Raw genomic sequence first — 12,577 nt, 5'->3', positions numbered from 1 at the left:
AATAACAAAGGCAATGAAATAAACATTTTTGCCCAAAGGCAAAAGTTCATAAACCCTTTTTTGTAACAGTAAATGTAATTAAGATTCACAGATTCCTATAGCATAGAGTGGGGTACAAAACTTTATGGCTTGAAACCTCAGGAAAAAAATACCAACAGAAAAACAAACGGATGTACTTTCAACAAGACTTGAATGAATTTTGTTCTAAAGGATTCTTATTTCTAAATGCAATCTCCAAGAAAAGCCATGACATATTAGTTGCTTCTTTTTTTATGTATATGTATTTTTTTTTTAAGTGGCCAGTTTCACAGTGCACAAGGCTTCCACATTTTTGACATAAGTATCTTTCTGCGATTCAGTGTTACTCTATCAAAAGTAGTTGTTTGTGTCAGTTTGAATGTATGTTGGTCCTGGCTATGGAAAACGCGATCTTTTCTTTCCTTTCACAAAGCTTTTATTGTCTGTGACACAGAAATGTAGCACAACAGTAAAGAAATCTCATGGTGTCTAGGCAAAGCAGGATAAAAAAGTGAGGCCAGGTTTCCTCCCCCCATAATCTTGCTGATTTGAGGTTTGATATAATCAAAAGGAGATCCTGGAGCAGATTAGATGACTTTAATCAGCTACTGTGATGCTTTACACCCAGCCCTGTCTTTTTGCTATGAAATTTCAGTTGTTATGGCCTTTTTTCCTTAGACTTTTGAAACCTTTTTCTACCCCAGTGCTTGGAGCTCCTGTGTCCTGCACCTCTACCAACAGCTTTAGGGAAAGGCCAGTTGCTCAAAAGCTAACATCATGCAGTCATCACTGAATGTATACAGGAGATTACTTACATCCATTTAGATCTTGAACAGCTTCTTGGCAACTGAATGATTACCTTCACTGGCTGATAAAGATCTTTCTATCAAATAAACAAACAAACCAGCCGTAAATTCATGCAGTTTTACCAAGAGCTCCTCTAAAACAGTTTTGGGGCCTAAACAAGGACTTAGAGATATGTATAAAATGTATGTATGTATAAAGGGACATACCTAGAATTTCTGTTTGTGTAAGGGAGTGATTCAGCCTCAGACATGTAACTTGTGGGACTATAGCAAAACAGTGAATGTCTTTATGCCCAAAAGAGCCTCAGACGTTGGTCATGTATGTTGAGAAGTTAGTGTGTGAAATGCCCCTTAGTTGTGGGGTATGTTGCAGTGCATCCCCCTGTCACACTTCCTCAGGGCTCTTCCCGCAGACACGCAGGTGCTGACCTAGCAGCTGAGGTAACAGTGGCTGGAAAGTTGAAAGCCAATTCTGTGTTGGGGATTTTAAGAAGAAAGAGAAACAGGAGTTTTCCTGCTGAGTGGGCATGTTGCAGTGCCCTGCCTGTGTGCGTGGAATTTAGATGAGAAAGAAAGAGGGTCTTTTTACTAGCCAGTGAATTTTTGACCACAATAAATCTGGGATGTGTGAGCAATTAGCATAATGTTTCCACCCATCCATGTCTCTCTGGCAGGCAAGAGCTCTGGACTGGCTGTGTGTAAAGCTGAATTTATGGTGACTCCAGCAGGAGGGGGGGACGACACTTTGAAGCCCAAATAATCTTTTGTGATTTAAAAAAACCCCAATCTTAGAACGTGCAGAATAAAATCTAATATTGAGATTCATAGGATCATATTCTTACCAGACTTAAGCCTCCTTTTCTCCTTTAACTTCAATTTATTCCAAATGAGGGTCCGACATGCAAACCCCCTGCAAAGCTTCATTTTCCATACTGGATGTTTCCTTTCTAACTTTGTTCTTGAATATGATGTACAAATATGTTGTTTAAGGCAAGTGCTGGGAGGACAAATGGAGATGGCTAGTGTGCCGTAATTTTATTTTTTATTGTGTTAGCCTTAGCAAGTTGGAGAAGGCTGTATGTCTTGGTCAGTTTTAGGAAGCGGAATGCTCCATAACATACCTGTCTTGCAGGCTGCATAATAAAATGTTGTTGCTCTTGTTTAAAAAAATAAGAGAACAGAAGGAGTCCATCTTATTAATATTCAGCACTTGCTAACATCTAGACAAGGTCTGCAGATCTCCTCCAGATGACTGATTATTCTCCTTGTTCATCTGGTTTACCCATTACTACCTGGCTGTGGTGAGTGAACCTCTGTCTTACAGACCTGCAAAGGGTTGACTTTTCCAGGAAGAAGACAGGGATTAATGTCTCAGGGAACTGGTAGCCAGGAGTGTCCTTGTTTGTATTTCATGAAAAATACAACTTCAACTGCAAGCTTGACGTCTCAGCCACAGCTCTTTCAATATAATGTCAGAATGGAGATTATTAGTGTGTAATATATGTAAATTGCATATTTTTATGTTTTCTTATGCCTATTATGCAGCTTTTTGGCTTTCATGTGTATGTGTATGGGAATATTGTATTTCCTTTTCAAATTAGGTTTCAGTTGCTCAGTGCATTTTCCTTAAACAAACATTTGTTAAGTCAAAATTATTAAGGAGTAGAATATCTATGTGTTAATATGTGTCTACAGGACTTAAGTGTGCTTCTGAATTGGCGTGTCACTTTCTGATCACAGCATTAGCGGTCATTACTGGTTCCTCAATGTGAAGCAGAAGAGCGACTGCAAAAGCACTTGTCTCACAACTGCAGGTGTATGGTCTTACTAGAGAGCAGATTGTTTTTAAGACAGGATATCAATATTTTGAACTGCTTCATTTAAGATAAGGAAAAAGGCTTTTCCGGTGTACATAGGCATCCCCTGACCTTGTCATGTGGTTTTTATTAGTGTCAAAGTAGCAGTTTGCCCTCTACCAGGTGGTTCAGGCAGTTCACAGTTTTGGAGTGCTTGTGGATTCAGGTGGAGCAGCAATGCTCTGCTCCCATTGCTGCCTGTGAGCTCACTTCCTTCCTGTGTTTAACCTGTAGGATACCCAGGTTTAAATGGGACTACAGTGTGAAGTTTGTACTGGAGGAAGAACAAATATGTATAACTTGTCTCCTGCTGAACATATGTTTTTCTCCTCCTTGTTGTCTAGAACACTTCTCAGATCTGCTTTTTCCTTTTCCTCATCATCTTTCCCCATAACTGAGTCAAGCCAGTAGCTTTAAAGGCTGCAGTTTCAAAATGAGAAGCGGATTGAATGTTGAACGGGTTGTGTAGAAGATCATAACAGTCTTTAACTAAGTTTGCAGTTCTCATGCCATTACCTGGAGCTCAGGAATAACCCTGATAAGAAAATTCCAGACTATTCTGTGAACAGTAGTAAAGCTGCAAGCTGTTTCAAGGTTTCTTTCTTTTATTGTTAAAACATTTTGCTTCCTGAGTTTAAGAATTATTCCGTAACTCTCTTTGTTGAGATAGATCTTAAGACTTAGTCTTTGAGAGCACTTGGTTTTCATTAACCTGAAGTATGTACCTGATGGCAGCTGTCGAACCAGCTAGATATGTTTGTATTGTCTCGTTAACCCTGTTATTAAGGGTAACACAGGAACCAGTGGCTAAAAACTTGCATTCCCTCATTAAGAAGGACAAGAGGAGGGGGGAAAAAAGCAAATATTAGTTTATTATACTTTTTTCTAGTACTTTCTGTTGAATTACTGTCCAACTAGCTGCCCACAAAAACATTTCATTTGGATCCATGTCCTACACCGATGAGAAGCTCATGATCTCTGTCACAATGAACTTGGCTTTGAGAGCTCTTCACTTAATGACTCAAGAACATGAGACAGAGATCAGGGATTTCTTTGTGAGGAAGAAAATTAATTCATATGATGTAATTTTTATGAATATGAGTTTTTGTTTTGTAATGTGTTTGGGTTTTTAATAAAAAAAAAAAAATTAAAAAAAAATCAGCCAGTGGGATTATTTTTGTTTCTGTGGGTACAAATATATGAGATCAAATATTTTCGTGATTGTTATCATGCAAAAATCATAACATTATTTTTTTTGTAAATATTGTAACATTTTAAATATTATTAATATACATGTTTAGATAATTTAACCTATAAAATATATTAATATAACGACTGCAATAAACAGGTGACCTTACATTTGAATGTCCACCTTAACTTCTCTGGGCCTACTCCTTCCTCCATCTGTACCATGTCAGAAATGCTGGGGCAGGAGGGTTGGAGTTTCAGCCTTCAGAAGGTCTCCTCTTCGCTCAGAAAACTTACATGAAGGTACAAAAAAGCTCTGGACGTTTCTGGAAGCTTTTAAGCCAATTCTACTGTAACTCCATAAGAACAGATATTTAGAAATACAATAAAAAATATAGATACCTCAAATACAAACAGTGTAAAATGACACTATATATAATATGCCATCATGTTTGGTTTTTTTCATGGTTTTCTTAACCCGTTTTTAATGATATTGCTCTGTGACTGACTTATCTTCATAATAATTTGTACCATTTAGAATATACACAGGGTGAGTATTCAGCATCACTGCAGCCCTCGGAATAATTTTTGTTTTTCTGTTGCTACATGTAGAAGTTCAATTTAAACCACTTGTTAAGTGAATGTATTAGTCAGCCCTTCATAGAGTGCAAGACTGGCATGTGCTGGTGAACTTCTAATTCTTTAATGAATTTGCAAAATAGAAATATCAATGGGAATCTGAATACTTGCATATTTATTCAGTTAAGGACTGGTGCATGAATGAGGGTTTTATCGTGAGTAATCACAGATGGCTCACTTGAGTCCTTAATTATGATCTATATTTTAGATTAAAAAAAAAAAAAGGTACTAAAAATACCACAGCATGATTCAGTGCAAAGCATATGTTGCAGTGGGATCAGAAAGAGCAGAATTTGATCCTTAGCAGTCCTTAGAAAACAATGCATCCATCTTTAAATGCACCAAGTTCAATTTCCTACAAAATTTCCTACTTCTCTTAGAGAGAACTGTTTTATTTTTACCTTCATTTTGCCAAGATGTCAATAATAGTAATAATTTTCACATAAAAGAAGGAGTGCTGAATTAGAATACAAAGAGGCTTCCCCTGACCAAAATAGCAAGATACACTTTTATTTGCCCCCAGTGCTGATTAGCCTAACATTAGAGGCCCTGGCCTGCACGTTCATGTGAGCCTCATGAATAAACCCTTCCTTACTGGTTGGATTCCTCCAGTTATGCATGTCTGTCATGTTTTTTAACTCCACACGTCAATGCTGAGTTTGGTGAGAGTCCGCATGTGAAAGCTTTGCAGATCCCATCTGCCTGGCCACCTGCCAGAAAAAATAAAACCAGTGTTTGAATTAATAATAATAAAAAAAAAAGGTACATTTTTTGTTTGTTTTGCTTTCAGAGAGTACAAAACTATGTATCCCAGTTGTGAGGGGAAAGTGTGCGAGAGCCCAGCTAGTGGCACTTGGGCTGGTTTCATGATGGCCAGAATCCTCTTTTTGCATTTTGGGTTGAGTAGAAGGTAAGAGGAGGAGAGTTCACAGGCAGACAGCAACCTAATCTCAAATTTAGGCTTGTTATGAACTGTTGTAAGTAATATTGCCATATTTGAGCATTTAAACTCACAAGCCTGCAGTCTCTGTGACCACCTGAAAAAGTTTTGAGATGTTTTATTTTATATATATACTTACAGATCCATATATATTATTGATATAAATTGTGACTATGTGATCATCTTTGGGCTTTCTTTTACCTTTTCAGTCATCAAATTTTGTAAGCTTTTCCATACAACCAGGAGCTAGAGAATTAGCTTCTCTTGCTTCTTTCAGTAACGTTACCTGGTCCTATTACTCCAGGATCTAGCACCTGAAAAAAGGCATGAGTTTTGTGACAGACTATGGTAATGCTGTGAACAGTAGTAATTTCCTGTAGATAAAAATGTAATTCATGAAGGATCAAGTTATCCTTTTAATTATCCTAAATGTACACTAGTGCACCTTCTCTAATTTCACTGATGTCTAGTGGTGTGAAGTCAGTATGAGGTCTCATTTGATATGAGTATGCAGGTCAGATCATCAGATGTTCAAGGTCAATGTATTTGCTCCTATTTTCATTAACCAAACATGTGGTTCCCAGTGCTATTTGGCACAAAAATTCTTTCTGTTGGGTTTCTTCATACACTCGGCAGAAATATTCTTATATAAAAAAAGAATCTGCAACATGGTTCTAGGATTCTCTAGGTATAGATCCATCTAGCTAATTAATTTTAATTAATCTTCTAAAATCTCTCATTTGAATGCATCATAACCATCCTTTTTGTGTTTTTTCTTGTGCAATATTTTGTTTTTGAGAGATTTTTCTACAGTGAAAAGAGTTAACAGCAGGTAATGCCATTCATCTCGGAAGGAGTTTGAAATTTTCAGTGTTAGTGATGAATGAGGGTATCTGACCCACATCTGTTTTACATTAGAATGGAACATTGCCCTGACATCGTTAGGAGCATTTGTCAAGATTCCCTGGACAGAGCTTCTGTAAATTACATGCTGCAAATGTGTCAGGGTCAGATAAGAGGATATCATTAACTCCACTAAAGTTTACTCATGATTCTGTCAGTTCAACTTAATACGTTAACTGCCAACAATTTTCCTTGAGCTGTTTCATTAAATCTTTCATTCACAGGAGGGGGGGGAAAAATGTATCACTGTACCCAAAAAATATTGCACATGTTCTTTTCTCACAAATCATATTAATTGCAGACATGGTCACAAAGCATATTAAATGCAGGCATGCGTAAATGAATTAAAACATATGAGCATTTTATTGTGCCTATGGTAGGTCCTACATCCTAAAATACCAACCACAGTAATAGGCATAAAGTTTCATTTAAATGGAATAAGCTTTTTCTCAGTTTAATGGCCTTTATTTTGTCGATAATAGAAGTATTTTCTAATAGCTGATAATGGACCAGATGTTGCTTACATGGTCTTTGAGGCTTTCATCATTCAGTTTCTCTTTCTGGATCGTATCCTCAGCTAGTGATGTTGTGCTGACCCCATCAGCAAGGGATTTGTCCTGATGAGTATTTTGGATTGCTTGGGATGTGCTCTCTGAAAACTTCTCTGTAGAGTTTGGTTGTTGCAGTTCACTGTGTTCTCTTTGCTTGCTCCTATTTGCATTTTTGTTTTCTAACAGAATAGAACTATTTTATTAATTATATATACTGTCGTTTATTATATAAGCTCAAAAGCTCAGCTTCAACATTTCTGCATGTGTTTTGTAAATAATGAGGACAAAATATATGTAGCCGAAAACCTTACAGCCTGATTTTCTGCATGTATAGGAATACTTTTTTAAAATAAATTGAATAGTTATAGCAGCATTTGTTTCTAGGTGTTAGATTAGTCCTTGATTTACTTTTCAGCTTCTTTGGGAACCAGAGAGGCGAGGCTGACAATTACTACCTTGGCTTTCCCAAAGTAATTCAGAGGGAAGTACATATTTTCCTGAAATATAGATGGTATAAGGGTTGAATAAAGTCATTTTCTTCCTTAATTATTGTAAAACAATTAGATCTGTTTACTTATTTAGAACTACCAGGAAAAGATCTGAGTTGCAAAATCCAGATCTTCATGTGTCTCTTGTACACTACTCAGCTGAGGATGCTGGGCATCTTACGGACGTGGCCCATTAATGGCTTTCTAATTGATTAGGTGAAAGTCAGCCATGCCCTTCCTGTAACTCCTTGTATGGGTGATAAGGTCATGGCACATACCGTACGAAAGACTTCGGCCCTGAGGCTACTTCTCCTGTAGCTTTCAAAACAGACATGACCAAAAATCTAATTATTTAGATACTAATCAACTGCAGGATGATGCTGAAAGCCTCTGGAGAAGATATTTCTGAGAAGATGGTTACTGTTCCAACTTCAGTTTTCTCCACTGCAGAGACGGAGAACTGTGTCAGTTCTGCTCCCAAGCTTCTATTAGGTGCGTGTGCACTTAATAAAAATATGCCTAAACACTTGTATTATTATCCAATTAACTTAAAATTTTTAAAGTAAATCTCATCAAATGCTCATTTTAGTTTGTCAGAGAAGATAAATCTCTATCCAACTATAGATGCTACTGAAATTTGACTGTCTTTTGAAACCAGGTCTGGATCCGGGCTAATCTCTAACTCTAAAACTACTCCCAATTCCAAAGTATTTGAGCTCACTATTTTTATTGGCAAAGTCCAAATCATGTTGTCTATTGAAAATATTAAACAGAAAAAAAATCTAGTTAAAGTACATAGTTGGTAAAATAGCTATCTGCTCAACTCTGCAACTGGTCCTAGAAGTCCTGGTAGAGACGGTGTGTGACGTGAGAGTGCTTGTGCCAAGGGGAGTGCCACTGGACTCCAGCAGGGCTGCAAGGGTGATGGAGCCAAGCCCATGCTCCCTGATCTTGAACTTGGAACAGAATGTAGTAAAGCCCTGTAAATATGGATGTCACGTAGTTGCTCTGCAGGAATGGAAAAGGCTCTGAACTTACTTCAGATTTCTGATAAACCATGTGTGTTTTAAGTTGTCATCAAAACCATTATATCTGTGCTTACGTAAATATTTTCCATAGTAGTAATTTTCAATGTAAATGTTTAAGTTAACCTATGTTTTTTTGAGGATCTTTCTCTTCTTTTAACTCTATTAGTGTTTATTTTAGAGGACAAGGATTAATATAACCTAAATGAACATTGTTTCTGATGTTGTATCCTGCTCATGCAATGTCAGATCATTAAACATGCTAGATTTTCAGGACTGTAAGATTTTTCCAAAGGTGCAAGAAAAATATTTGTAATTCCTAAAATAGAAAAACTAACTAAAATAATATTTAGAAATTTTAATAGTTTTCAGGAACCAATTTTTAGAATAAAAACTTGAGAACCCAGTTATTTCAGATTCTAAGGGCGTTGGGAACAAAATGCTGTGCAGGTTGCCGTGCAAATAACATGATTTTTCAATCTGGTGATTCCAGAGATTTTTTAAATTTGTCTTTTTTTTGTTTTTATTAACCTCAGATTCTTTTAATAGGGTTTGTGCATTAAAAAGGTTATTTGAATTAAATTGAAAATATAGCTGGAATCCAAATTCTTCTTTTGTGTTTTTAACTTAAATGCTACAAGATTTCAGTATCTATATGAAGTCTTGGGATTTTGAAACTTTTGAAAGTGTTTTGAAAGTATTTTGAAACTTTTTTTTTGCATGAATGTTTCGGTTTGAGAAACAGCAAATACCATCAGTTAAACTCATGTTTTTCTGCTTAGTGAAATGAAAGTGAACATTCTAGTGCTTTGAGTAGTAATTGCACTTCTTTCTCAGCTTCTCTTTTTTTGTGAGATGCCTTGGGTGCATCTGATGCAGTTTTGTGTTCTTGATGTAGGTATCTGGGTATCTTTTTTTGAAGTACTCTGCTTGTGCCTCTTGCTCTTTTCCTTATCAGACATGTAAGACCTTGATAGGTGTTCCTTTCTGTTTAAATCATGATCCCTGGATCTTGTTTCATTTATTTATTAAACAACAAACAAAACTCAGAACTGGGACCACAAGCTCCCTCCAGATAATAATCCCTTTTCTTTTGTGATGAAAAATAAATACAGTTCAAGACGGTGCATCAGATCTTTAGGAATTAGACAAGTTCTTATGAGCATTAATTTATTCTTTACACAATAGACTCCAATTTTAATAATTTCTTTTTAGTTTATGGTAAGAAGTGCAGTAAAGCAAAATGATCATCAAAGAGTGTACATTTGATATTTGTAATGCATTTCTGGAGGAAGAACAACCTGAAAATTATCATAATATGCTGTTTCAGCAGAAGCCGTATGTCATCCATCTGTTATAAGCTTCAGACTATTTCCAGAAGAAGTAAGCAATTCTCTCAGTCATACTTACTTTCAAAATGTGCTATAGAGATGTGCTGGGAAAGGAAATGCAGACCAACCTATAGTTCAAGTGACTTTTATACAGTAAGAACTTATTAATGTAGCTGCCTTCATTTGTGCTTGAAAGCACAGGTGCTTTTGAATTATTTTTTTGCTCTTTTACTGGAAATTATGGCCTAGAGGGTCAGTGCTTTTATGAGGACAAGTACGTATTTTCAAGTCATCCCTTTTCAACTAATCTTAACTGCTGATTTCATAACTGCTCGTGTACAAGCAGCTTTTTATTGTCTTATAATTGAGTCCTCAAGGAATAAACATCTGCAGAGATCCCAGCTGGGTCATGGGATCAGGCACTCTAAAATCACAAAACTTTTAAAAACTATATTTGCTTATTTGCCCTTAGTATCACTTTTTATTGGTTGTTAGCCATCAGGTTTTTTGGTGGGCAGTGCAACCAAATTCCACTTCCTCTTTGGATTAGATGCTCAAAGCATAGTTTGAATACCAGGTCTACTTATTTTAGGAAATCAGATAATAGACTGGACAACTCCTGTGGTTTTGTAAGCAATACAGTTCTTCACATATTTTAACTCTTCTTATTTTTGTACCTTTTAGGTAATGGGACTCTTGACTAACCACGGCGGTGTGCCTCACCAGCCCCAAACTGATTATGCCCTGTCCCCTTTAACTGGGGGTCTGGAGCCCACCACCACTGTCTCAGCCAGCTGCAGCCAGCGGCTAGATCATATGAAGAGTTTAGACAGCCTGCCTACATCCCAGTCCTACTGCCCACCAACCTACAGCTCCACAGGTTACAGCATGGACCCCGTCACAGGCTACCAGTATGGACAGTATGGACAAAGTGAGTATTGGGACTTCTGCATTGTGAAGTTCAATACTGTACCCATTTATCAAGGGTCTGTACTTTCTGTCTGTAACAAAGAAAATTATGAGCAGAGATCCTAATGGCTCACTACTGCTTCACTCCAAAGTGAACAGAGTGCACTGGTGAGATAGCTGATTGTTCAAGCAAAATTTCTGCTGCATAATTATTTTCTTAAGTGATGTCAACAACATCTTGATGTTATTAATTGTTGAGACATGAAACCTGATTGCCATTAGGTAAAACATAAGGGCTGTCCAAAATGAAATAACCACTGGCATTCCACTATTAGAAACACATGTTCTTAATGAGGTCAGCTCAAGAATCATTACAGTATATAATCCCAGATACATAGAGTTTTGTCAAACTTGTCCTAGGAATAAAAATATTAGTCCCTTTCCTTTGATATATCAGTATTAAATATGACAATGTCAACCTGTAGTTGGCATGGCCCCATGCTGTGAAGTTGTCACAGTATGACTTAAAAAGTTTCTTTTGCTTTTTTGCAGGTGCCTTTCATTATCTGAAGCCAGATATCGCATAAATGAACTGTCCACTTCAAGTTAAACCTGGTATTGTCTTCCGGTCTCACTCCAAGGCTTGGATACAAGTGATCTTCTCAACACACTGCAGTCTAAAGTGGGGCAGTCCCATTGAGAGAAGCAGGATTGTTATTTTCTCTCCAGTCATAGCTTTTAGTAGACTTTTGAAGGCTGGATAAAGCTATACAGAAGACAAAGGCCAAAAGCAATAATGAATAAATAAAAGCGACATGGTTCATTACGAGTGGGTATACAAAACAGAGCAGTATTTAATGTCACTGCCTGGCAAAACATTCCATTTTTTGTTGTTGAAATTAATGTGCATTGGTTGGGACAAATGGAACATTTTGAAACTTAGAGCAGTTGAGCTCTGCGTACTCTGACTCATCTGACATCCAGTGCTGACTTCAGTCTAACTTTCAAACTGCTCAGTTTCTGAAGCAAGGGCAGGAGAACCTCTTTGTTTTCACACACTGGAAATTGTCATCAAGAGGAAATGTCACAGTCCATAGGAAGCTAGGATAAGTGCGAACGACTTCCAGAGCAACTTACTGGTTACCTTACCATGCTTCTGTAATCATATTATCAATAAATGTCACTTACAAGTTTTGCTTTACCAAGAAATGAGATCTTATGTAACATGAAAACCAGATTTTACCCTTTTTGTATGTGGAGTTTTCCTAGTCCATTGTACCTTTTCAAACAAACATGGGAGAAAAAAAAATCAACAACAATGCGACTGAATTTTCACAACTGCCTAGCAATGTGCAATACTGTGTACCTCACACAAACTTTGGGATCATCCAAAGTCATGTAGATAGAATCGGAACTATATTTTTGCAGGTACTTTTATTTTTGCAGTGCATAATTCCTGATGATAAAATACAGAAATGTTGCAGTCTGCTGGACAACTAAGATCTAGCTTGCTAATCATGATTTAAAGGTCATTTTCAGGAAACAATACAAAGAACTGATTTACGTTTACATTTTTTTTTAGTGATGTACAGGACATAGAGATGGACCTGTACTTGACATGCTTGTTTAAATTATACAGTGATATCCAATATAGAAAATATAATTATAGGAACCAAGGTTTACAAGAGGTTTGCATTGTGACATTTTAGAATGTCAATAAATTTGTGTTTTGTGATGTTGAGAGGAAGGTGGAAGGCAGTGTTATTTATTTTTCTCTATTGGAACAAAAGAGGGAGGCAGAACACAAATACATTCCTTTTAGCATTAAGGACGATGAAGTAGTGAGTTAGACTAGGTTCAGTACAGAAGTTAGTTCACACATTGGTCTTAAGGGAGATGGAAAAATGAAATATTACCTTTGTG

The 12,577-nt window shown here is 36.8% G+C and overlaps 1 protein-coding gene across 5 annotated transcripts in view; it reads left to right on the top strand.

The window, feature by feature from the left end:
• The window catches only part of PAX3 (paired box 3), a 79,325-nt gene extending 67,994 nt beyond the window's left edge, over positions 1-11,331 (top strand). For 4 of the 5 annotated variants that reach the window (XM_030494584.1, XM_030494581.1, XM_030494583.1 and 1 more), the window contains 2 exons: positions 10,430-10,676; positions 11,207-11,241. In XM_030494584.1, the coding sequence (XP_030350444.1) occupies positions 10,430-10,676; positions 11,207-11,241 (282 nt within the window). Of the gene's footprint in view, positions 1-10,429; positions 10,677-11,206 lie in introns of all 5 variants that reach the window. The other variant, XM_030494580.1, reaches the window with a different exon arrangement.
• The last annotated feature ends 1,246 nt before the right edge of the window (positions 11,332-12,577 follow it).

Source organism: Strigops habroptila, chromosome 8 (genome assembly GCF_004027225.2).
Source record: "Strigops habroptila isolate Jane chromosome 8, bStrHab1.2.pri, whole genome shotgun sequence".
NCBI lineage: Eukaryota > Metazoa > Chordata > Aves > Psittaciformes > Psittacidae > Strigops > Strigops habroptila.
This window is presented reverse-complemented; position numbering and strand designations above follow the sequence as displayed.